Source organism: Chlorocebus sabaeus, chromosome 1 (assembly GCF_047675955.1).
Source record: "Chlorocebus sabaeus isolate Y175 chromosome 1, mChlSab1.0.hap1, whole genome shotgun sequence".
NCBI classification, from domain to species: domain Eukaryota; kingdom Metazoa; phylum Chordata; class Mammalia; order Primates; family Cercopithecidae; genus Chlorocebus; species Chlorocebus sabaeus.
In genome coordinates, this window is record NC_132904.1 from 3,156,322 (window position 1) to 3,180,796 (window position 24,475).

Here is a 24,475-nt window from a genome sequence, read left to right on the forward strand (position 1 = left end):
CTGGTGTGAGGGGTATACACAGCGTTGGTGTCCTAAAGCCTTGGGCCACTCCAGTCTCGTGACCTTGCAGGGTTCACCCCTGCAGCTGCTCTCATGGGTTGGAGTTGGGTGCCTGCAGCTTCTCCATGCTCAAGATGCAAGCTGCCAGTGGCTCTACCATTCTGGGGACTGGAGGATGGTGTCCTCCTTCCCACAGCTCAATTAAGCAGTGCCCCCATGGGGATCATTTACACAAGTAAATGATCCTTCCCCACCCCTCACCCCTGTGGTGATATCTGTGACCTTGTTCTTCACAGGGCACCCCACTGGGGTCTGTCCCATGTACCCCACCTCCAGCCACCCTCCTCTTTCCAGCTTACTTTCTCCCGTGCTTTGATTCCACCAGAACCCTCAGTCTAGTGATACAACCACAGCTTCACCGATCCCCAACCTCTCTGATACCTCTTCTTGTTTTGTTAACAGCTTTATTGATGTACCATTCATATACCACACAATTCGCCCATTTCAGGTATACATTTCAATGCTTTTAGCATATTCACAGGGCTGTGTACCCATCACTATAATCAGTTATAGAACATTTCAGAAGCTCCCACCCTTTAGTACCCCCCCTTCACTCCCGCACAGGATGGTTCTCCAGGCTGCTTCAGACCAATGCAATTCTCCCTGTGTCTCACTTGTGGTTCTCAGGTGTGACTGCAGAGGGAGCTGAACAGACATTTCTGAAAGAAGACATACAAATGACCAACGAGAGCTTGAAGAAATTCTCAGCATCATTCATCATCAGGAGCATGCAGGTCAAAACCACAACGAGGTGTCCTCTCATCCCACAGAATGGCCGTGATCAAAAAGGCAAAAATAGATCCTTCAGAGGAAGAGAAGAAAGGGAACTCATACGCTATTCCTGGGAAGTTGTACAACCAATAAGGAAAACAGTATGGAGTTTTCTCAAAAAGCTAAAAACAGAGCTAACCCAGCAATCCCACTACAGGTGTGTATCCAAAGGACAAGAAATCAGTATGTTGAAGAGATACCTGCACCCCATGTTTATCGCAGCACTGCTCACAATAGCCACGATATGAAAGCACCCAAGTGTTTATCAACAGACGAATGGAAAACATGGAAAAGTAAGGGAAAAGAACAGATGGTGTATACACACAATGGAATTCTATTTAACCCTAGAGCAGAACAAAATTCTGCCATATGTGACAACACAGGTGAGCTTGGAAGACATTATGTTAAATGAAATAAGCCAGGCACAGAAAGATAAACCGCATGATCTCACTCACAAGTGCAAGCTAAAGAAGTTGATCTCAGGAGTAGAGGGTGGAATGGTGGTTACCAGGGGCTGGGAAGGGGTGGGGAAGAGGGAAAGAGGAGAGGCTGGTTCACAGATACAAAACTACAGCCACACAGGGGGAATAAATCCTAGTATTCTGTAGCACTGTATGATGACTGGGGTTAACAATAATTTATTGCACATTTGCAGATAGCTAGAGGAGAAGATATTAAGTGTTCCCAACACAAAGAAATGATAAATGTTTGAGGAGATGATATACTATTCACCCTGAATGATCTCTACACATTGTATACATGTATCAAAATATCTCACTGGACCTATAAACATGTACAATGATCATGCTTCAATTAAAATATTAATAAAAGAACAAAAAGAATAACTACAGAATATGCTGGGAATGCAACATCCTAAGATAGGGAGGGACTGGCCGGAAGAGCCTGGGCTTTGTCCTAGTTCCTAGAAACAGGACGTTCTTTGGTGCCTTAGTGCAGTGAATCCTGTAGCCCTGGGACATAAGACCCAGGACAGGTAGCTTTCTGGGATCCCTCAGCTGCGGTGTGAGTGGGGCACACATGGATGAGACTCAGCTCACCTGGGAATCTTTGCTGAGGCTAGAGGTCTCCCAGTGAATCCAAGGTTCCTGTTCTCCCTTGCTGCCTGTCTGTAACTAATATACCCACTTCCTGTGACATGTGTGAATGTCTCATCTGAGTCTGATAAATGGGTAACAGTAGTAGCCAGAGACGACTACTAATTTACTTTTTGTCTCTATTTTCCTATTCTTGAAATTTCATACCTGTGAAATTATATGACATGTGGTCTTTTATAATTTCCTTCTTTCACTCAGTGTAATGTTTTGAGGTTCATCCATGTTGCAGCCTGAAACAGTACTTCATTACTTTCTATGATAAATTATTTATAATAATCTTCCTTTGTATGAATACACCATTCATTCCTCAGTTGGCAGACACTGGACTGTTTCCACCTTTTGGCTGTTGTGAGTAATGCTGCTGTGAATATAGGTGTGCCAGTTTTTGCATGGAATGTGCTTTCATTTCCCTTGGGAACATCCCTAGGAGCAGAATTGCTTTGCCCTATGGTAACTCTCTGTTTAACTTTTTGAGGAACTGCAGACTGTTTTCCACAGTGGCTAAGCAATTTACATTCCCACAGCAGTGCATGGAGGTTCCAATGTTTCTACATCCTTGTCAATATTTGTTATTTTATTTTTATTTGTTTATTTATTTTTTAGAGACAGGGTTTTACTGTGTTGCCCAAGCTGGAGTGCAGTGTCATGATCATAGCTCACTGCAACCTCAACCTCCTGGACTCAAGCAATCCTTGTCTCAAACTCCCCAGTAGCTGGGACTACAGTTGTGCCTCATCACACCCAGCTAAAGTTTTAATTTTTTGTAGAGACAAGGTCTTGCCATGATATCCGTACTAGATTCAAACTCCCGGCCCCAAGGGATCTTCCCTTCCAGCCTCCTGAGTCACTGGGATTATAGGCATGAGCACACCCTGCCCCAACACTTGTTATTGTCTGATCTTTTAAATTATATTCATCCTAGTGTTTGTGAAATGATATCTCACTGTGATTTCAATTTACATCTCCCTGCTGAATCATGATACTCAGAATCTTTTCATATGCTTGTTGTCATCTGGGTGTCTTCTTCAGAAAATGTCTAATTAAGATTCTTTGCCCACGTTGTCTTTTTATTATTGAGTTTCACATCCAGAAGAATAAAACCGGGACACTAACCAGATCACCATATACAAACATTAATTCAAGATGGATTAAAGACTGAAATGTAAAACCTCAAACTATAAAAATCCTAGAAGAAAACCTAGGAAATTCCCTTCTTGATATCAGCCTTGGTAAAAAAAAAAAAAAAAAAAAAAAAAAAGAATTATGGCTAAGTCCTCACAAGCAATTGCTGCAAAAACGAAAATTGACAAGTGGGACCTAATTAAACTGAAGAGCTTGTGCACAGCAAGAGAAACTATCAGGGAGTCAACACTCAACCTACAAAATGGGTGAAAATATTCACACACTGTGCATCTGACAAAAGTCTAATATCTGCAGTCCACAAGGAACTTAAACAAATCTACAAGCCCAAAACAAATAACTTCGTTAAGAAGTGAGTAAAGCATATGAACAGACAGTTCTCAAAAGAAGACAAGACATGGCCAGCGAATATATGAAAAAATGCTCCACATCACTAACCATTAGAGGAATGTAAATGAAAACCACCATGAGATACCATCTCATATCAGTCAGAGTGGCTTTTGATAAAAATTTTTAAAAATGAAACAAAACAAAACAAAACAAACCTAAACACAGATGCTGGCGAACTTGAGAGAAAAGGAACATTTGTACACTGTTGGGAATGAAAATGATTTCAGCACCATGGAGAGCGATTTGGAGCTATCTCTAAGCGCTAAGACTTGAACTACTATTTGACCCAGCAATCTCATTATTGGGTATATACCAAAAGGAAAATAAATCATTCTACCAAAAAGACACATACATCCATATGTTCATTGCACTGCTATTCACAGAAGCACAGACGTGGAATCAATCCAGGTGCCCATCAATGGTGGATTGGATAATGAAAATGTGGTACATATACACCATGGAATACTACACAGCCATGAAAAAGAATGAAGTCATATCTTTTGCAGCAACCTGGATGCAACTGGAGGCCATTATCCTAAAAGAACTAACGCAGAAGCAGAAAACTAAATCCCACATATTTTCACTTATAAGTGAGAGCTAAACATTGAGTACCCATGGACATAAAGATGAAAACCATAGACACTGGGAAATAAGAGGAAGGAGGAAGGGAGGGGGCAAGGGCTGAAAAATGATTGGGTACTACAGTCACTATTTTGATGATGGATTCATTCACACTCCAAACCTCAGCATCACACAATATACCCATGTGACAAACTTGCACATGTACCACCTGATTCTAAAATAAAAGTTGAAGAAAAAGTTATTTATATACTCTAGGTACTAGACGCTTATTAGATATCTGATTTGAAAATCTTTTCTTCCTTTATGTAGATTGTTCTTTCACTTTGTTGATAGTGTCCTTTGATGCAAAAATATTTAACTTTTGATGACATCCAATATATTTGTATTTTTCTTTTGTGACTGGCGCTTTTCGTGTCCTATCTATGAATCCATGCCGAATCCAGGTCATGTTTTCTTTAAATAGTTTTATAGATTTGACTCTTAAATGTAGGCCTTTTGATCCATTTTGAATCAATTGCTGTGGTGTGAGGTAGGGGTCCAACTCATTCCTGTGCATGAGGATGTCTGGTTTCCCAGCACCATATGTTGAAGTACTGCTCTTCCTCCATTGAACGATCTAGCACCCTGTCAAAAATCAGTTGGTCATCTACATGAGGGTTTATTTCTGGCTCTCAATTCTATTCCACTGGTTTAATACATCTATTTAACACCAGTACTAAACTGCCTTGATGACTGCAGCTTTGTAGTAAGTTTTCAAATTGTCAAGTGTGAGCCCTCCAACATTGTTCTTCTGGGTTTTTTTTTTTTTTTTTTTTTGGTCAAAGTCTCACTCTGTAGCCCAGGCTGGGGTGCAGTGGTGCAACCTTGCCTTACTGCAAGCTCCACCTCCCGGGTTCACACCGTTCTTCTGCCTCAGCCTCCTGAATAGCTGGGACTACAGGTACCTGCCACTACGCCTGGCTAATTTTGTTATTTTTAGTAGAGACAGGATTTCACTGTGTTAGCCAGGATGGTCTTCATTTCCTGACCTCGTTATTCACCCGCCTTGGCCTCCCAAAGTGCTGGGATTACAGGTGTGAGGCACCACACTTGGCCTGTTCTTCTTTTTAACATTGTTTTAGCTATTCAGGGTCCCTTGAGATTCCACATGAACTTTATAATCAGTCTGTGAATTTCTACAAAGAAGCCAGCTGTTTTCCTGATAGAGATTGCATACACTCTGTAGATCAATTTTGGGGTTATTGCCATCTGAAAAATGTTAGGTCTTGTGATACATGAACATCAGTCTGCTTGGGCTGCTATAACAAAATACCACAGATTTGGTGGCTCAAACAACAGGCATTTATTTTCTCACAATTCTGGAGATCAGAAGTCCAAGGTCAGGTGCCAGCAACTTTAGTTTCTGGTGAGGGCTCTCTCCTTGGGTTGCAGATGGCTGCTTTCCCACTCTTTGCTCACGTGGCCTTTCCTTTGTGTATGGAGAGAGAAAGAGATGGAGGGAGGAAGAGATAGAGATAGAGAGAGAGAGAGAAGCACATCCTCCCTGGTGTCTATTCTTATGAAGATAGAAATCCTATGGAAGCCCTTATGACCTTATGTAACCTTAATTTCTTCCTTAGAGAATCCGTCTCCATATTCAGCCACAATGGAAGTGATGGTTTCAACATATGAATTTGAAAGAACATAAATATTCAGTTCACAACAAATCTTGGATGTTTTAGATCTTCTTTAGTTTCTTTCAACAGTGTTTTGTCACTTTCAGAGTTGCAAGTGAGTAGAAATACAATTGATTTCTATATATTGGTCCTGTATTCTGAAAACTTGCTGCATTCATTTATTAGTTCTATAATCTGTAAAACATTGGCTGAACACAATGGCTTATGCCTATAATCCCAGCACTTTGGGAGTTTGAACCAGGCAGATTACATGAGGCCAGGAGTTTGAAACCAGCCAGGCCAACATGGTGAAACCTCATCTCTACTAAAAATACAAAAACTAACTGGGCATGGTGGTGCATGCCTGTAATCACAGCTACTTGGGAAGCTGAGACTGGAGAATTTCTTGAACCCAGGAAGCAGATGTTGCAGTGAGCTAACATTGTGCTACTGCACTCCAGCAACAGAGTGAGAACCTGTCTCAAAATAAAAAATCTATAAAACATTAGTTGCTTTTACAAATTGACAAGTAGAAGACAGACAACCAAGTTTTTAAAAAGATGATTGAGTCTCTGATAAACAAATGGAAATGTGCAATTAAAAGTATAAAAAGTGGATCAAACTCACTGGTAGTCAGATACATGGGATATTTTCTGTGGAGTGCTGATTATGGAAAAGGAGCCTGGTTGGTTGGATCAAGGGAAAGCAAAAAGAGAAAGCAGATAAGCTGCAAGTCTGCCTTTCTTCATGGTGCAAGACTTAGCCCTCCTGTGCAAATAACTCACATAACTCACAATCTTCCTGCACTCAACTTATGACCTCAGTTGATAGAAAAATGCAAGTTAGCTCACTGAAACCTTGGCATTATCAGCACTGCATGTAACCCTCTCTAGCACAAGCACTATCCTATAAAATCCCCAGCAAGCCTTTGTCTCCTGGCAGCCAGCTCCTTCCTTGCTGACCCGCCCTTTCCATTCTTGCAACGTGTTTTCCTACGTTCTCTGATAAATCTGCCTTTCCTTACCTACAACTGTCTTGGTAAATTCCTTTACTGTCCATGACAGTGGCCCCAGTTAGTGGCTGCCTGCAACATTTTATATCTACTAGACTGGCAAACATTAACAAGAATAATAACACCTATTACTAGTGAAATTGCAGGGAAAAGGTACTCTTATACATTGTTCCGGGGATATAATTTATTATAGTTTTTTGTTTTAAACCGTATCTAATAAAATTAGGTAATGTCAATACTATTAGTCTTGAAATTACTGAAAATAAGAGTAAATGTAAACATATTTATGTATACCCATATGTGTATGATACATTGTTTGCAGTGTCAGAAAAAGAATCCTAGCAAATTGAAAATGAATACTAAAAGTAATGCCCACTAAAATATTAGATTGCAGCTGTACCAGTGGACTTGGAGAAATTTCCTCAAGATTCTGACTAGTGTGAAATGTAGATGCAGGGAAATGAGCACAGTAGGATCTTATTTTAGTAGCAAACAATAAAAATATATTTTACACATATGTTGAGTATGTACCTGGGGGTACATAGGACAGTGGCTGGGTGGAGTGGGGAAGGTGTGTGGGAATCAACAAAAAGAAAATGACAATGAAAAGTGAGTCCAGTATGTGTGATCCTACTTATGGAAAAAATCCATATATATGAATATGCATGTGCGTAAAGAAACATAGACTTATACCCAGATCTACTTTCTAGGAGAGGCAACCATGATACAGGTTTTAGTGAAAAAAATTAAGTTGCAAAGAAATGTGGATAATAAAATTCTAATTGGTAACAATACCCAATCATGCATGTGCATCTATTCTTTTATACATTGTATGTGCAAGGAGGAGGGTTGGGTGGGGGTACCTGTGGGGCCTGGCACTGGGGGTTGTTTTTATTATTGTTTATTGTGTATATTTAAGACGTAAAATTGGATTATCTCATATATGTCTACATTGTGAAATAATCACCACAGTCAAGATAATTAAGATATCCACCACTTCACATAGCTCTCTCTCTCTCTTTTCTTAGTGGTGAGAACATTTAGTATCTACCCTCTCAGTACATTTTAAGCACATAATAAACACTGTGTTGTTACCTGTGGTCACTTTGCTGTGCATTGGGTCTCCAAGTCTTATTCATCTTGCAGAAGTAACACTTTGGACCCCTGGACCAGCGCCTCCTCATTTCCCCTTTCCCTGCCTCTGGTTCCCATGCTTCCACTCTCTGCTTCTGTGAGTTTCACTCCTGTAGACTCCATGTGTGAGGGAGAGCATATGATGTCTGTCCTTCTGTGTCTGACTCCTTTCACCTTGTGTGATGTTCTCCAGATCCATCCATGTTGTTGCAAGTAACCAGATCTCGTTCTTTTGAAAGCTGAAGAATATTCTATATATACATACATAGATGTATGTATATATTTCACATTTTGAAAAGGTCAAATACATAGAAACATAGAACAGTGGTTATCAGGGTCTGGAGGAAGAAGGAAAGAGGGAGGAAGAGGCCAAGGGCTTGCAGTTGTGTAGGAGAGGGAGCCTAGCAGTCCAGTGCACAGTGCAAGGACTACAGGTGACTGGTGCTGTGTGCTGCAGGTGTGCTGAGAGGAGACTCCGGGTGCTCTTACCACACACACACACACACTCACATCATACACACATACTCACCCTCATACACACACATCATACACACATACACTCAAATACACACATACAAACACACACTCAGTCCCACACACATATAATTAAAAACACACCTTACACTCATACACGCATAATCATACAAACACACACACTCATACACATGCATACACACTCATACACACACTTATCCAACACACTCATGCACACACACTCATACACACACATACAGAAGGGAACCATGGAAGGTGTTGGAGATATTAATTTGTTTGACGGTAGCCATCATTTCAGTTGTGTACGTGTTTATCACAACACCATGTTTGTCCACCATGAATATATACAATAAAAAGAAATGTAAAAAAAGATGTGTCTTGGGAGAGTTCTTCATAATAACACCTGAGAGGCATCACCTTTCTTGACTTTTTCTGACCACGAAATGCACCTGCCAAGGATGGCAGAAGTAGGGACCTGACCTCCTGGGCCCTCATGTGTCCAGTTATCTTTGGCCCTCTGGACTGGAGCAGTTTGTAGACCCTGGAAGCAGGGCCCCAGCACTGACTGCTTGGCCTCAGGCCTCTGCCCATAGGTGGTCTGGTGGTGGCCACAAGGGTGCAGGAGCTCAGCCATCCCTGTCTCCTGGAGTGGACAAGGTTGGCAGCTGGGCAGCCTGCTCCTGCCCCACCCTCGCCTCATGGAACCTGGTAGTGTCACTGGCTCGGCCTTGCTGGGCATGCACAGGCACAGCACCCACTCTGTCCCAGGGGGCTTGCCCTGCTTTTGGCCAAGTTCTAGGTCTGGCCACTGCCATAGAAGTCTCGGTCCCCTGTATGATCATCCTGGCTGCTGCTGGGTGCCCACAGCGCCCCTGGTGGCCCTCCCTTTACAGGTTGAGACAGAGGCTACCGGGCATGCTGCTGGCTGGCCATGGCTGCGGGAACGTGACACTCACCCTTCCTTCCGGCAGCTCCAAGTGACCAGTTTTCCCGTGGATATTAATTTCCTGAGGCCAGGAGCCATCTGGGGCTGCAGGGCAGCCTGCTGGGTGCCATCCTGGCCCCTTCCACACCATACTGGCCACTGCCTGTCATGGGGTTGGATGCAGGCGATCCCGTGCAGGGGGTGTCTCTGGACCTGCCTCTTCTCTTGCTCATCACAAGGCCAGGCCAAGCCTGGTGTCAGGGCCCTGGTGGGGTTGCAGGGCCAGGCCTGTCCCATGGGCCTGGGGTGTCCAGGGCACACATAGAGGAAACAGGGGCCCTACATCCCGGCTCCCCAACGTTCTGTGGAAATCATGGGCCCGCAACATCCAGCTCCGTGGGAGGCATCCACAGGGACTTCCAATGAAGGAACCACTGGACAACTCCTGGTCTCTCCTGCGTTGGGGACAGGCCAGCCACACTCTGAGTCCCTGGGGACCCCCAGAGAGCGGCCCACTGCCTTGGGCTCTGAGGAGGCCCTCTCATTGTAGAGCACAGGGAATGTCGTGGCCCAATCCTCTCAATTTTGCTGTGAACCTAAAACGGCTCTAAAAAAAAAAGTCCATTAAAGGAACCAGCATGAGCTGATGAGGAGGGGATCATTCACCCCTCAGTTGGACACCGTGTGGCTGCGAACCCACCCTCAGACCACAGAGTGGGTTTTGGCAGCAACACCACACCCTAGCCTCATCCTGAGCTCGAATTTAACTCGAATAAACAAGGTCTTTTTCCGTTGTTCTTAGCCACTGTTAAACCAGGTCATTTGATTCATTCTGTGTTTTTGCAATTGGCTTTTAAACAAAAGAGCTGGGTGTGGTGCATATTTCCTTGTCAAATATTTTTTCCGCAATTCTGTAAAAAACCAGACAAACAAACAAATGAATTTTCATGAGGACAGGAATATAAGAACTTGGTGCTTTAGAGTAAAGGGATTATGGGCAAGTTTCCCTTACCTTCAAAATTATTTTGTTTATGGCTGCCACGATGTTATTGTGCAAGAAATAAAAACTAGTAGAATGAAAAAATTTAAAAAAAAACCATAACTAGAATCAGAGCACCCTGGGGTGTTGGCATCTTTTATTATGAGCAGCCCTGGCTGGGGATCACACCCACACCTGACTATGGAGGCTGCAAAGCTGTAATGGCAATTAAAACGCACAGCCTTGCAATCAGGTGCTAATTATAAAGTAGGAACACGACTGGCGAGGAGCAGGCATTTGCTGAAACTCTTGGGATGAAATCATCTGGGTGGACACAGGTGAGCCAAAAACTGGGAATCCGCAAATTTCCCTGAACTCTAAGCAGCCTGTCCTGGCTCGCCTTAGTCAGCCCCTCACACCCACCCACCCCCAGCTAAGGTGGTCCCATCTCCATTAGAAAGACCCCTTTCAGTGACTTCATCTGAAGCAGCAGCCACTCAAGGCCCCACCATCATCCCCAGGCCCACAAGAGAGGTGGCTCCCAGAACAGCATAAGCAGAAACAGGCGAGCTTGTCCGAGAGGAGACAGCCTACATGCCAGTACAGGCACGGGATGCTGCCCATCTCATTGTCCAGAGTGTGGGAAATTGAAACGGGGAAGGATAAGAAATGAGAGAAAGTCAAGCGAAGTGTATCTATTCAAGGGCACTTACCAGGGTTAGGGTTTTAGCCCAACGCAGGCTTTGTGTAAAGTGTTATTGCTGGGGCATTAGTTGTTTTGGGGCTGGTTCAGTGGGATACATTTACGAATTCAGAGTCCTTTCCAGCTATATTCCAACAATTTCTTATCCTTTAGAGGATGAATGACTTCCAGGAATACTCCTACTGTGACAATTTGCCCCAGTATGGTGACACAAAGATGAATGACCAGAGATTGTAGATTGTGTCACGATACCAGGCATCCTCCAGTGGCTGCCTGTGGGCAGTGGAGCAGAAACAAGGTTTGAAAGGTACAGAGGGAGAGCTAGTTTTCAGAAATGTCTTCCAAATATTATAGCTCATATAGGAAAGCAATCTGATGACATCTCCCCAAATTTGATAATCCTAAAAATTACCGTAGTTATTAATAGTGAGCTATGAAATTAAAAACAACCTTTCTAAACTATTGATAACACAAATGTTTAAGAGAGCAGTGCTAGAAGAAATAATGAATTCTCCGCACCATGCCCCCAACCATTAGCAGTCGTAGGAACCTCTAGCTGATGCCAAGAAGGAAGGAAGAGCTTGGCTACCGTAAAACTTCTCTTGGTACAACCCATGGGAATGGCAGGAGGCAAGGAAGGGGCTGCAGACACACCCTGGGGGAGAAGCAGGGGCCGCTCCACCAAGGCACGGGGAACATGCAAGGCCCTGGGGATTCCCACGTAGACTCAGGTGGGAAATGCAACCCTCTGCCTACAACGGGGGCTCGGGTCATTGTTACGGGGCCAGTGAAGTGCTCGTGACTTGGCAAGCAGAACACCATGATGGCCTCGGGTAATAGAGAGGTCATGAGATGCCTGAATACACAAATTAGATGGGAGCAACCAAAATGTTAGCACTCTAGAGACTGGGGTTATGGGTAATTTGTTGTCTTCTATAATTGTCTATCATTTTTAACATTAAAACACTAAAATTTAAAGATGATATGGGGATAACATCCAGAACGTGAATATATCCATGTATGAATATACCACATTTCCTTTACCCACTCATCAGTTCATGGACATTTAAATGGTTCCACTTGTTGGCAAATGAGAATAAGGCTGCTATGAATATCATCATACAAGTTTTTATGGGATCTATGTTTTCACTTCCCTTCAGTAGTTACCTAAGAGTGGAACTGCTGAGTCCTATGGTATCTCTACATGGAACATTTGAGGAACTATTTTTCAAAGTAGTGGCATGTTTTTCATTTTCATCCAATGCACAAGGGCTCCCATTTCTCCATATTCTCATCAGTGCTTCTTATTGTCTTTTTGATAATAGCCATCCCAGAGTATGTGGACTGCTATCTTATTGTGGTTTTGATTTGCATTTCCCTGATTTTCCCTGATGTCTAACAATGTTGAGCTCCTTTTCATGTGCTTATTAGCCATTTGTATATCTTCTTTGGAAAATGCCTATTTAAATCCTCTGCTGAGTCTTTAATTGGATTGTGTGTTTGAATAGCAAGAACTCTTTATATGTATAGATGCAAGTTCTTATCAAATATATGATTTCAAAGTAGTTTCTTCCACTCTGTTGGTGTCTCTTCATTTTCTTCATAGTGCTGTTAGAAGCACAAAAACTATTCGTTTTGATGTAGTTAGTTAATCTAGTTTTTCCTTGTGGTTTTGGTGTCATTATCTAAGAACCATTTCATACTCCAAGGTCATGAAAACTTAACCTGTTTTGCTTCTAGTAATCCTCTAGTTTTGGCTTTTACAATTAGGTCATTTATCTATTTTTTCTATTTTTTTTTTTTTTGTTTGTTTGGAATATGGTATGAGGTCAAGATTCAAATTCATTCTTTTGCATGTGGACATCCAGTTGTCTCAGCAGCATTGTTTGTTGAAAAGATTCCCCCTTTCCCATGGAATTGTATGGTACCCGTGAAAATCCATTGACCACAATTGTGAGCCTTTATTTCAAGGGCCTCAAACCTACTCCACTGATCCATCTTTCTATCCTTATGCAAGAACCATGCTGTCCTGATTACTGTAGCTTTGCAGCCCATTTAGAAATTGGAAAACATGAGTCCTCAAACTTTGCTTTTATTTTTCAAGATTGTTTTAGCTATTCAGGGTCCCTTGAATGTCCACATGAATTTTAGGATCAACTTGTCAATTTGTGAAAAAATAAATCTGAGATGTTGATTGGAATTGCATTAAATTGGTAGAACAATTGTTTTTTGGAAAGTTTCAATCTTCCCAATATTAGGTCTTCCAATACATGAACATGGGATTTTTCCCCCATTACTTTGGTCCTCTTTAACTTCTTCCAATGGTGTTTTGTAGTGTTAAGTGTCCAAGTCTTGTACTTTTTTGGTTGCATTTGTTGCTAGGAATTTTATTGTTTCCTTACATCCTTTTTGCATTGCTTTTTGCTGTTGTATAGAAATACAGCTGACTATTGTGTGTAGTCTTTGTGTCCTGCACTCTACTGAGCTCAGTTATTGGCCCTAATAGTTGTGTGTGTGTCCCTCAGCATCTTCTGTATACAAAATGAGGTTTTCTATGAATAGAGATAGTTTTGCTTCCTTTTTTCTTACCGGGATGGCTTTTATTTTCTTTTCCTGTCATATTAATCTGGCTATAGCTTCAGTGAAATGTTGCATAGAAGTGGTGGGTGTGGACATTCTTTTCTTGTTCCTGATCTTAGGGGAAAACATCCAGGTTTCCACAGTTAATCACAGTGTTCACTGTGGGTAGATGCCCTTTATCAGACTGAAAAAAGTTCCTTCCGTTCCTCCCTGTCCCAAACCAAAACTGGGAAGCCTGTGGACACTTGGATTCCCTCCTCACTCTGAGTCCAGAGATGGAGGGTGCACCTCAGCCTGTGTTCAACCACACCGTCTTGGGTCCCTGAAGCAGCACAGTTTCCAGTGTTGTCCTACAGAGCATCTCAGGGACACAGCTGATTCTAGTCTCGCTTCCCCCTCTCCTGGCTTGACCCACAAACTGGGAACTGGTTGGACACAGAGACCACCCATTATACTCCTTCCTAAGCACTGAGGGCAAAGATCTTCTCTCCCAAACATATCCTCCCATGGGGAAGAAGCAGGAGTCCACAATTCCAACCAAGACAGACTGAATCCCACTGAGACACAGCTGGGGCTCCCTGTGTACTAATGAGCGATCCTCACTCATTCACTCATTCATTCACTCGTCTTCATTCATTCATACACACTGCTAGTGACTCCTTCATTAATGAGTTCAACAACTGTTTCTGGAACAGGAGCTGGGCCTGGCACATAGTTACAGCAGTGGGAGTAATAAGCCATCAGGCAGGGAGGGGAAGGACATGTGGCCAGTTTGCCAATGAGACAGAGGCTGCAAGAAAAGTCAGTGAGACCAAGGCTAAGGGTTGTAGAATTTATTTAGTGCTGCACCCAGATCCATTTTGGATTTCCATAGATACACGTGATCACTTGGGTTGCAGGACATCCATCTGCAAATGCCACGGAGCTCCTGGCAGGCACAGGAAAGAAGGGTTTGCTGTCTCCCATGGAATTATCAAGAAGGGGAATTCCAAGCTCTTGTTTGGCATGAGGGCCACCCCCAGTGCAGTCTGGCTCAGACATATGGGGGTATGTAGGAAGGAGGAGCAAAAGTGCCTGGGTCTTGGGGTATCCTCACAGGGAATGGGCAGGGAGTGGTTCATTCCATTTCCTCAAGGGCTGGAAAAAGGCCCTGAGCCAAGGGAGTCATTTTTCAGATTCAGAACGGGATGTGCTCCAGGGGTAGTCACGTGTTGGAAAGCACAGATCTTTAGGAGCTACCTGAGGCTTCCCACTAGAGCCTCAGATCTTGCACTGGCAGCACACGGGGACACAGCAGCTGGACTGGGAACAGCAGGGTTTGCAGCAGCTGGACTGGCAGCAGGATGACCCACAGCCTGAGGAGCAGCAGCAGGGCTTACAGCAGCTGGACTGGCAGCAGCTACAGGAGCCACAGCCCCCCTTGGATCCCCCACAAGAGCCACAGCTGGAGCAGGAACAGGCTGGCACACAGCAGCACACAGGCTTGCAGCAGCAGACGGGCACACAGCAGCTGGAGCCACAGCCCCCACAGCCAGAGCCACAGCCCCCACAGCTAGAGCCACAGCCCCCCTTGGACCCCCCACAGGAGCTACAGCCCCCCTTGGAGCCCCCACAGGAGCCACAGCCCCCCTTGGAGCCCCCACAAGAGCCACAGCCCCCCTTGGACCCCCCACAGGAGCCACAGCCCCCCTTGGAGCCCCCACAGGAGCCACAGCCCCCCTTGGAGCCCCCACAAGAGCCACAGCCCCCCTTGGAGCCCCCACAGGAGCCACAGCCCCCCTTGGAGCCCCCACAGGAGCCACAGCTGGAGCAGGAACAGGCTGGCACACAGCAGCACACGGGCTTGCAGCAGCAAACGGGCACACAGCAGCTGGAGCCACAGCCTCCACAGCCGGAGCCACAGCCTCCACAGCCGGAGCCACAGCCTCCAGAGCAGCCACAGCAGCCCATGGTTCTGGTGTGCTGAGAATGGAGCAGGTAGAGGAGCAGGTGAGAGGCAGGTGCAGATGTGGAGCTCCCTGAGCCTGGGCCATTTATATCCCTGCCCTGGGTGAGGTGTGAAGCTGGGTACATGGTCACTTCCTGGTTCCTGTTTGTGCCGTTTCCCCAGGGAGATTTTGTTTGCTTTCTTGAAACTAGAAACAATCACGTTCTGTTTGCTGTGTTTTGCAGTTTTAATTCCGGCTCTGCGTCTCTAATCTGACTGGCGCATGCCACACCCATGTATCATGGAAGGGACTGACTAGAGCCCCTAGGTGCCCGCTGGACCTGCCGCACATCCCCTTCCCCAGTGGTTGTCCTCACGTGACTCCTGGGGGAATGCCTCTGAACAGCCACCATGAGACCCGGAGAGCTTGGCCAGGAGGGACATGCAGGATCTCGTAGCTTTCACAGCTCTTAGGGCAGGAGGCTGGGATCTACTCCTCCCTCCTGGGGGCTCCCCAGCTGCCAGGAGCTGCTTGCAGGGCCTCACGCCTGAGGCTGCATCAAACCCGAGGCCACGCATGTGCAGCGTGATGGGGCTGGGAGGGGCCCGACACACCTGATCAGAAAGGCAGAGCTGGCTGGGTTCCTCTTCCCACACTGTTGAGAGAGACCTTCGCAGGATGTCAGAAAAAGAGGGAGCCAGAGGCAGGGGTGAAGCCTGTGTCCTTGTCCAGGAGCTCCAGTGACAAATGACCACAAACTGGGGGCTCAGACAACAGGAATTTGTTCTCTCACAATTACGGAGGACCCACACCTGGGTGTCTGCAGGCTGTGCTCCCGCCAAAGACTCTCAGGAGGCTCCTTCCTGCCTCTTCCAGCTTCCGGGCTCCGGGTGTCCCCTGGCTGTTCCTTAGCTGTGGACGCATGGCCCAGCCTCTGCCTCCCCAGCCACAGGGCCGTCCCCTGTGCTCCAGGCCTCTCTTCTCCTGCAGTCAGGTTCCTCCGGCCTCCCTCTTACCAGGACACTGAGGTCACACTCAGGGCCCATCCTGGAGTCTAGGATATCCTTCCCATCCCAGGATCCTAGACACAATCACGTTTGCCAAGGCCCCTCACATCCAGAGGACCCGGAAGCCTGGATTTGGGGGCCAGGAGGGCATCAGTCAGCCAAGCACAAGATGCCCTGGAGTCACCCTGGGTGCCCATCCCTGTACGGCAAGGTGGTCCCTTGTGAACAGAGCTTTGGGTCCCAGCTGGCCTCCCTGCAGAAGCCACTGCCCCTTGGGGGTGTTGGGTGAGAGGGGGCAGGCACTTGCTAGGGGGCAGAAACTGCGGGGATTTTGTGGGTCTGCTGGTACCCCACGGTCTGTGAGAGTCAGGCGATGTTCTGTGCAAGCTCTGCGGGGAGAGGCTAGTTACAGTGCAGGCTCCACACTCCCTCGGCACCACAACCTCTCCTCCTGCCCGCAATCCTGCTCCGGTCCCACGAGAGCCCCTATTTCCAAAGGGAGGCCTCAGGGGACAGATCCCTCAGCTTCTCTCACATTGATGGTCCTGATGCCACACCCATGTATCATGGAAGGGACTGACTAGGGCCCCTAGGGCCAGGAGGGCATCAGTCAGCCAAGCACAAGATGCCCTGGAGTCACCCTGGGTGCCCATCCCTGTACGGCAAGGTGGTCCCTTGTGAACAGAGCTTTGGGTCCCAGCTGGCCTCCCTGCAGAAGCCACTGCCCCTTGGGGGTGTTGGGTGAGAGGGGGGCCCGCTGGACCTGCCGCACATCCCCTTCCCCAGTGGTTGTCCTCACGTGACTCCTGGCCATGGGAGCCTCTTCACCTGGGGGTTCATCTGTGTCCTTGATCTCATCCTCTATAATAAACCAGTAAACATAAGCAAGTGTTTCTCTGAGTTCTGGGTGCTGTTCTAGCAGATTATCAAACCCAAGGAGGGTGGTGTTGAGTAAAGGAAAATAAAAATCTCAGGACCCCCAAGCTCCTTAGGCCAAAGGGAAAGTTAAGCCCGGAGGCTGAGTGGCACCGCCCTCTTGCAAAAGCAGCCCTGTTCCTCCATAGCCTGTGTGTTTCGCTCTCCAGGCCCAGGAAACAGCAAAGGCCTCAGGCGTTCAGGACACTGCCCCTGCAAATCACTCATAAATAAGTGCCAGTGTGCTGGTTGCAAAACTTCTCAAGACGTGTGTCCTGCCATCAACAAGATCGTGCCCGTTGTGACTTCAGGCCTGCAATCCAAGTCCAGCTCCTAAAACGAAAGTCTTCCATTCCACGCCGATCATATAGATTATGAGTTTATCTTCCCAGGAGCAGAACAAAAACAAGATGACACCAGTCCCTCCTTTACCTACCCAGAGAGGTCTGCACAACTGACTCTTCCTTTAGTTCTCTTTTCTCCTCAAATGCCCACCTTACCTTATGTAAAATGCAGACTTACTGGGCACTAACTAAAGTCTCACAGGAATGCAACCATTGGCCTAACGCTTACCTGCCTCTTCCTACCTGCCTGCTTCCCTTTAAGGAAATGTATAAATACCAAACTTCCCGAAAACCTCTTTGGGAAAACAGCCACAGATGTGCCTGCATCTTGCATTTCTCCCAGATGCACCTTAAAGCAGGCTTAGTAAACCCTGATGGGTAGAGAGCTTTGCCTCAGCCACTCATTTCAGGTATCAGTGTGAACCCTGATTTATAGCCCGTTGGTTAGAAACTCCAGAGACCTGGACTCATGATTGGCATCTGTGTTAATCCGTTTTCACACTGCTGATAAAGACATACCCAAGACTGGGCAATTTACAAAATGAAGAGACTTAATGAACTCACAGTTCTCCTGGGGAGGCCTCACAATCATGGTGGAAGGTGAAAGGCACATCTCACATGGCAGCAGACAAGAGAAGAGAACTTGTGCAGGGAAACTCCCCTTCATAAAACCATCAGATCTCATGAGACTTATTCACTATCACAAGAACAGCACAGGAAACACCCACCCCCATGATTCAATTACCTCCCACCGGGTCCCTCCCACAACATGGGGGAATTGTGGGAGCTACAGTTCAAGATGAGATTTGGGTGGGGACACAGCCAAACCATGTCAACATCTCAAATGGGGACAGTCTTGTGGGACTCAGCCCTTCGCCTGTGGGATCTGAAATGAATTCTGTTTCAGGATGGGAGTGAATCGCAGGACAGTATCAGAGAATCAGTTGGTGTGGAAAGAAGCAGAAAATTGAGTGGTGTGGAGAAAACTTGCACATCAGGAATGAGAGTGTTCTGTGTGAGAGTGTAAAGAAACTACGTTTTTCTCAGATTCATACTGACAACAGAAGTGATACCACAGGTGGAAGAAAACAGAGTGTCTCTTTCTGGTCCAGGCAAGGGGTGGAGGCCGTTTTAGACTTTCACCTTCCTCTATGGGTTCAGCTCTCTCTCGCTTGTTGGTTCTGAGGATTATTTATTTTTTGAACAGCTCATTGACTTAAAAATATACATGTTTTAAATACAGCACTTTAAGTTTTATTTATTTATTTATTTATTTATTTAGAGACAGAATCTCATTCTGTCACCCAAGTTGGAGTGCAGTGCTGCAATCTATGCTCACTGCAGCCTCTGCCTCCCAGGTTCAAGCAATTCTCTTTCCTCAGCCTCCTGAGTAGCTGGGATACAGGCGCCCACCACTGTGCCTGGCTCATTTTTGTATTTTTAGCAGATATGGGGTTTCACCATGTCCTTTTAGAAGTTCCAGGGTTGTGAATAGTGTTTAGTCACCATTACTTACTAAAACAGAGACTCAGAGGCAGTTTCTAAAACTTCTGTGTTGTTGAGTTTTCACTTTCTTGTCACAGTTTCGTCAGGCACTCATTGTCTGCCATCCTATAAGACACTGGCTTCCCAAGCAGTCTCCAGTGCTCTGCTGTTACAGACGCCTGGGGTCTGGGAGCTCCAACCTTGCAGCCCACCTCCTCCTCTGCTGGCTCCTGTCTTCCCTCCCTATGAGTCAAACCTGCTGGACTTTGGCCGGGGCCCTCCAGCCTCCGGAACTGGGAGAAATGGTGTCTGTTGTTCAGTCCTCCAGGCTTACTTTGTGGGTTTCGTTCTGGCAGCCAGAGCTGACAGAGGCAGCAGGGAAGGGACAGGTGGGTGCCTGAAGCAGAGGTCTGCATAGGGAGGTGTCACAAGGAGGCAGGAAGGAGATGTCTGTAGGATGTCTTCCAGGAGATGCTGTGGGATTTGGTGACTTGTGGAGGAAAGAAGCCCAAGGAGCCTCCCAATTCTGTGTCCCAGAAGATGGGAAAGATGGTGAGGCCCCCATCCAAGTGGATGCCATGGCTGAGTTATGCCCCCTGGTTCATACGTTGGAGTCCTCACTGCAGTATCTCAGAATGGGACCTTATTTGGAGATAGGTCTTTACAGGGTGATTAGTTAAAACGTGGACCTCATGGATTAGGGTGGGCCCTAATCTAATCTGTGTCCTTATACAAAGAGATGAGGATGCAGACACACACAGAGGGACGAGCACGTGAGGGTACAGGGATGGTAGCATCTGTAAGCCACGGAGAGAGGCCTCAGGAGGACCCAGCCCTGGGGCACCTTGATGGCAGATTCTGGCCTCCAGACTGTGAGACAATCCACTCCTGTTGCTCAAGCCACATGGTTTGTGGGGCAGCCCTAGCAAACTCACACAGCAGGGAACGGGGGGTTCCCAAATGCCTGGGAGTGCAATTCAGTGAAAATTGTATATTTCTCTAATCACACAGAGGCTGAAATGAAAGAATCACAACACAAACTCGTGGGAGGTACGGATCATATTTATTTAGAAGATCCAGCCCAGGTACTTACAAGGCGAAGCCTTGGGGCAAAGAAAGCAGGCCAGGTCGGAGATAGAAGAGGAGACTGGGCACCCCTCCTCCTCAGGAGAGGATCCTGGGATCTCTAATAATTCTGAGTCCTCTAGATCAACTCCAAAAGCAATCAGAGCTCTGGCAGCTCAGGCAGGATGAAGACAAAGGGTGGAGGAGCCAGGAGGCTGCAGGGACCCGGGAGAGGTGGTAGCAGGTCAGAGGATTCCAGTTTCAGCGTGTTTCCAGCAGGCTCACAGGAGGGGCCCAGGGATGTGGGATCTTGAAGCCCTGAGAAGGTTGAAGTGGTGAGGTCAGGAAAGGAAAAGGGGATTCCGGAAGAATTGATGGGCAGGACCCAGCACGCCGGAAGCCCTCATGACCTCAGAGGCTGAGCGGCTGAGTACTGAGCCCTGAACACTAGGCTGCCTTAGTCCAGAGGAGGACAGGCTCAGAGACATGCTTCAGGAATTCACGCCACAGCTGCAGTCATTCCTGGAGGCCCAGATCTGTAGGACCAGCTGAGGTTTGTGGGCAGAGTCTCAGATCTTGCACTGGCAGCAAATTGGGACACAGCAGCTGGACTGGCAGCAGCAGGGTTTGCAGCAGCTGGACTGGCAGCAGCAGGGCTTACAGCAGCTGGACTGGGAACAGCAGGGCTTACAACAGCTGGACTGGGAACAGCAGGGTTTACAACAGCTGGACTGGCAGCAGGATGACCCACAGCCTGAGGAGCAGCAGCAGGGCTTACAGCAGCTGGACTGGGAACAGCAGGGCTTACAGCAGCTGGACTGGGAACAGCAGGGCTTACAACAGCTGGACTGGGAACAGCAGGGTTTACAACAGCTGGACTGGCAGCAGGATGACCCACAGCCTGAGGAGCAGCAGCAGGGCTTACAGCAGCTGGACTGGGAGCAGCAGGGCTTACAGCAGCTGGACTGGCAGCAGGATGACCCACAGCCTGAGGAGGAGCAGCAGGGCTTACAGCAACTGCACTGGGAGCAGCCACAAGAACCACAGCCCCCCTTGGAGCCCCCACAGGAACCACAGCCCCCCTTGGAGCCCCCACAAGAGCCAAAGCTAGAGCAGCAGACGGGCACACAGCAACTGGGGCCACAGCCCCCACAGCTGGAGCCACAGCTCCCCTTGGAGCCCCCACAGGAGGTACAGCCCCCCTTGGAGCCCCCACAGGAGCCACAGCCCCCCTTGGAGCCCCCACAGGAGCCACAGCCCCCTTTGCAGCTCCCACAAGAGCCACAGCCCCCCTTGGATCCCCCACAGGAGCCACAGCTGGAGCAGGAACAGGCTGGCACACAGCAGCACACGGGCTTGCAGCAGCAGACAGGCACACAGCAGCTGGAGCCACAGCCCCCACAGCCGGAGCCACAACCCCCACAGCCAGAGCCACAGCCTCCAGAGCAGCCACAGCAGCCCATAGTTCTGGTGGATTGAGGGTGGAGCAGGTAGAGGAGCAGGTGAGAGGCAGGTGGCAGGTGCAGGTGTGGAGCTCCCTGAGCCCCGGCTCTTTATATTCCTGCCCAGGTGTTTATACTGATCACATGAATACTTCTGTTGTTGTTTCTGCTGTTTCACATGCACAAGTGTTATTTTTAATCTCTTCACCGTCCTATGAGCCGCCATCAGCTCAAGCCAAGCTCTACTTTCCTTGGTTTCTAAATTTGGCCTCTTCCTCATAGGCGTTTCCCTTTGTTAGAAGACATTGGGCTCCCTCTCCAGCGGGTGTCCTAGGAGTCTGGGAGGCGGTGGTGGCTCGGCCGGCAGGTGGACCATTGTCCTTGGTGCTCAGAGCTCTCCTCACTGATGCAGACCCTCCACCCCCTGGCATTGGTATTTATGTCAACGGTGGTCATTTTGTAAAAAATAAAATAAAATAAAATAAAAATTAAAAAAATAAGCTGAAAGAAAAGGTTGTCTATAGGTTCCACTGCTTAAAAACTTCCATTATAAATATTTTGTCAAATTTGTAAAACAAAGTGTTGAAGAGCATGGATTTTAGTGTGGCCCTGGTTCTCCTTTGTCTTTGTTACCTCTTCCTCCTGTAATCAGCTCACTCCTAACGACATGGATTAGTCCCACGTTCCCTTCAGGGAAGCTGGGCTCACAGAGGGAACAGAGGAACAAGACCCTTTCTAATGCTTTTGAGTTTTCCTCAATTAAGTCTTTGTAAAAATTCCACAAATCAACAGATATGCTTCCAATTTACTCTCCTTGAAGGCTATGAAAATTTTGACTAGCCACCCACTCTAATGCACTTTTATTTTCCAAAAAATTAATTTTAATTTTGTATTGAGGTAAAATTTACATGCAGTGAAATGCTGTTTTTTTTTTTTTTTTTTTTTTTTTTTTAAGACTAAGTTTCACTCTGTTGTCCAGGCTGGAGTGTAGCGGCATGATCTCAGCTCACTACAACCTCTGCCTCTCGAGTTCAAGCAATTCTCCTGCCTCAGCCTCCTGAGTAGCTGGGATTACAGGTGTGTGCCACCATGTCTAACTAATTTTTGTATTTTTAGTAGAAACAGGGTTTCACCATGTTGGCCAGGCTGGTCTTGAACACCTGACCTCAAGTGATCCACCTGGCCTGGCCTCCCAAAGTGTTGGGATTACAGGCCTGAGCCACCGCGCCTGGACTGCATTTTTTTTTTTTTTTTGAGACAGTGTCTCATTCTGTCACCCAGGCTGGAGGGCAGTGGTGAGATCCTGGCTCACTGCAGCCTTGGCCTCCTGGGCTCTGCACATATTTTGAGTGTACAGTTCCATGAGTTCCGCTAAACACGTACTTGTGTGCCCATCACCCCAACTATGACCAACTGCTCCACCCCCGGAAAGTTCACTGTCACGGCCTTCCCTTCCCGCCCATCACTACAGGCACGGCTCTGCTGACCGGTTCTGCCCGCTGTTGAATGTCGCAGAAATGAAATCGTTAAAAATGTACTCTGGTTTCTTTCCCTCACGATGTTATTCTGTGTGTCAATGATTTGCTCTTCTTTTTCTTCTTCTTTTTTTTTTTTGAAACAGGGTCTTGCTCTGTCACCCCGGCTGGAGTGCAGAGTGGTGCCCTCATGGCTTACTACAGCCTCGACCTCCTGGGCTCAGGCGATCCACCCGCCTCAGCCTCCCAAAGTGCTGGGATTACAGGCATGAGCCACTACGCCTGGCCTTCTTCTTCTTCTTTTTTAATCACCGCGTGGTGTTTAGTGTAAAAATACTCTCCACTGTGTTCCCCCAGTCTCACGTTCACAGATATTTGAATTGTTCGCAGTTTGGGGCTATGATGAATGACATGTAAACATGCCTTCCAGTCCTTCCGTACTCGTGTTTTTAGTTTTAATCTTTTGGTTAAATATTGAGGACCGGCCTTGCTAGACCATGGAGTAGTGTGTGTTTAACTTGCTAAGAAACGGACAGCTGTCCAAACGCTCGTGCTGCTTTCCCCTCCCCAGCGATGCCTGAGACTGTCAGCTGCCCCAGGCCTGACAGTACCGCCCGGCGGCTTTTCAAACGTGAGGCATCGCGTGGGGGTACAATCGCATCGCGTGTGGATTTTGACCTGCGTTTCTTTGATGACTAATGTTCGCAAGGATCCATTCTTGCACTTACTGGCCATTTTCACATCTTTCTTGTAAAAAGGTCTTGTTAAAATTGTTTGCCCATTTTATCATAGGGTTTTTTTTTTTTTTTTTTTTTTTTTTTTTTTTTTTTGAGACGGAGTCTCGCTCTGTCGCCCAGGCTGGAGTGCAATGGCGCAATCTCGGCTCACTGCAAGCTCCGCCTCCCGGGTTCACGCCATTCTCCTGCCTCAGCCTCCCGAGTAGCTGGGACTACAGGCGCCCGCCACTGCGCCCGGCTAATTTTTTCTATTTTTAGTAGAGACGGGGTTTCACCATAGTCTCGATCTCCTGACCTTGTGATCCGCCCGCCTCGGCCTCCCAAAGTGCTGGGATTACAGGCGTGAGCCACCGCGCCCGGCCTATCATAGGGTTTTTTGTTGTTGTTGTTGTTATTGAGTTATTGGAACTCTTCATAAATTCGATATCAAGAATATATGAATGAAATACTTTGCCATACATATGTATATGTATTTACACATGTACTTTATATACATGTATATATGTGTGAAGGGGGCCAGTCCCTCCACACTTGTG

At 46.9% G+C, this 24,475-nt stretch overlaps 1 protein-coding gene and 1 pseudogene across 1 annotated transcript; both read left to right on the plus strand.

Moving 5' to 3' along the window:
- The first annotated feature begins 9,269 nt into the window (after positions 1–9,269).
- Positions 9,270–17,728, plus strand: LOC119623792 (uncharacterized). The gene is made up of 5 exons (XM_073023081.1): positions 9,270–9,299; positions 14,798–14,940; positions 15,241–15,591; positions 16,547–16,677; positions 17,562–17,728. The coding sequence occupies exons 1-5, from the start codon at positions 9,270–9,272 to the stop codon at positions 17,726–17,728; spliced, it is 822 nt and encodes a 273-aa protein (XP_072879182.1).
- A 1,963-nt stretch (positions 17,729–19,691) lies between these two features.
- On the plus strand, positions 19,692–23,901 carry LOC140713346 (uncharacterized; annotated as a pseudogene).
- The last annotated feature ends 574 nt before the right edge of the window (positions 23,902–24,475 follow it).

Coding starts and splice junctions, on each gene's coding strand:
- LOC119623792 (XM_073023081.1), top strand. CDS start 9,270: ATGCTGCTGGCTGGCCATGGCTGCGGGAAC. Junction 15,592..16,546: donor CATTTATATCCCTGCCCTGG/GTGAGGTGTGAA, acceptor TTCCCATCCCAG/GATCCTAGACACAATCACGT. Junction 16,678..17,561: donor CACCCTGGGTGCCCATCCCT/GTACGGCAAGGT, acceptor TTCGCTCTCCAG/GCCCAGGAAACAGCAAAGGC.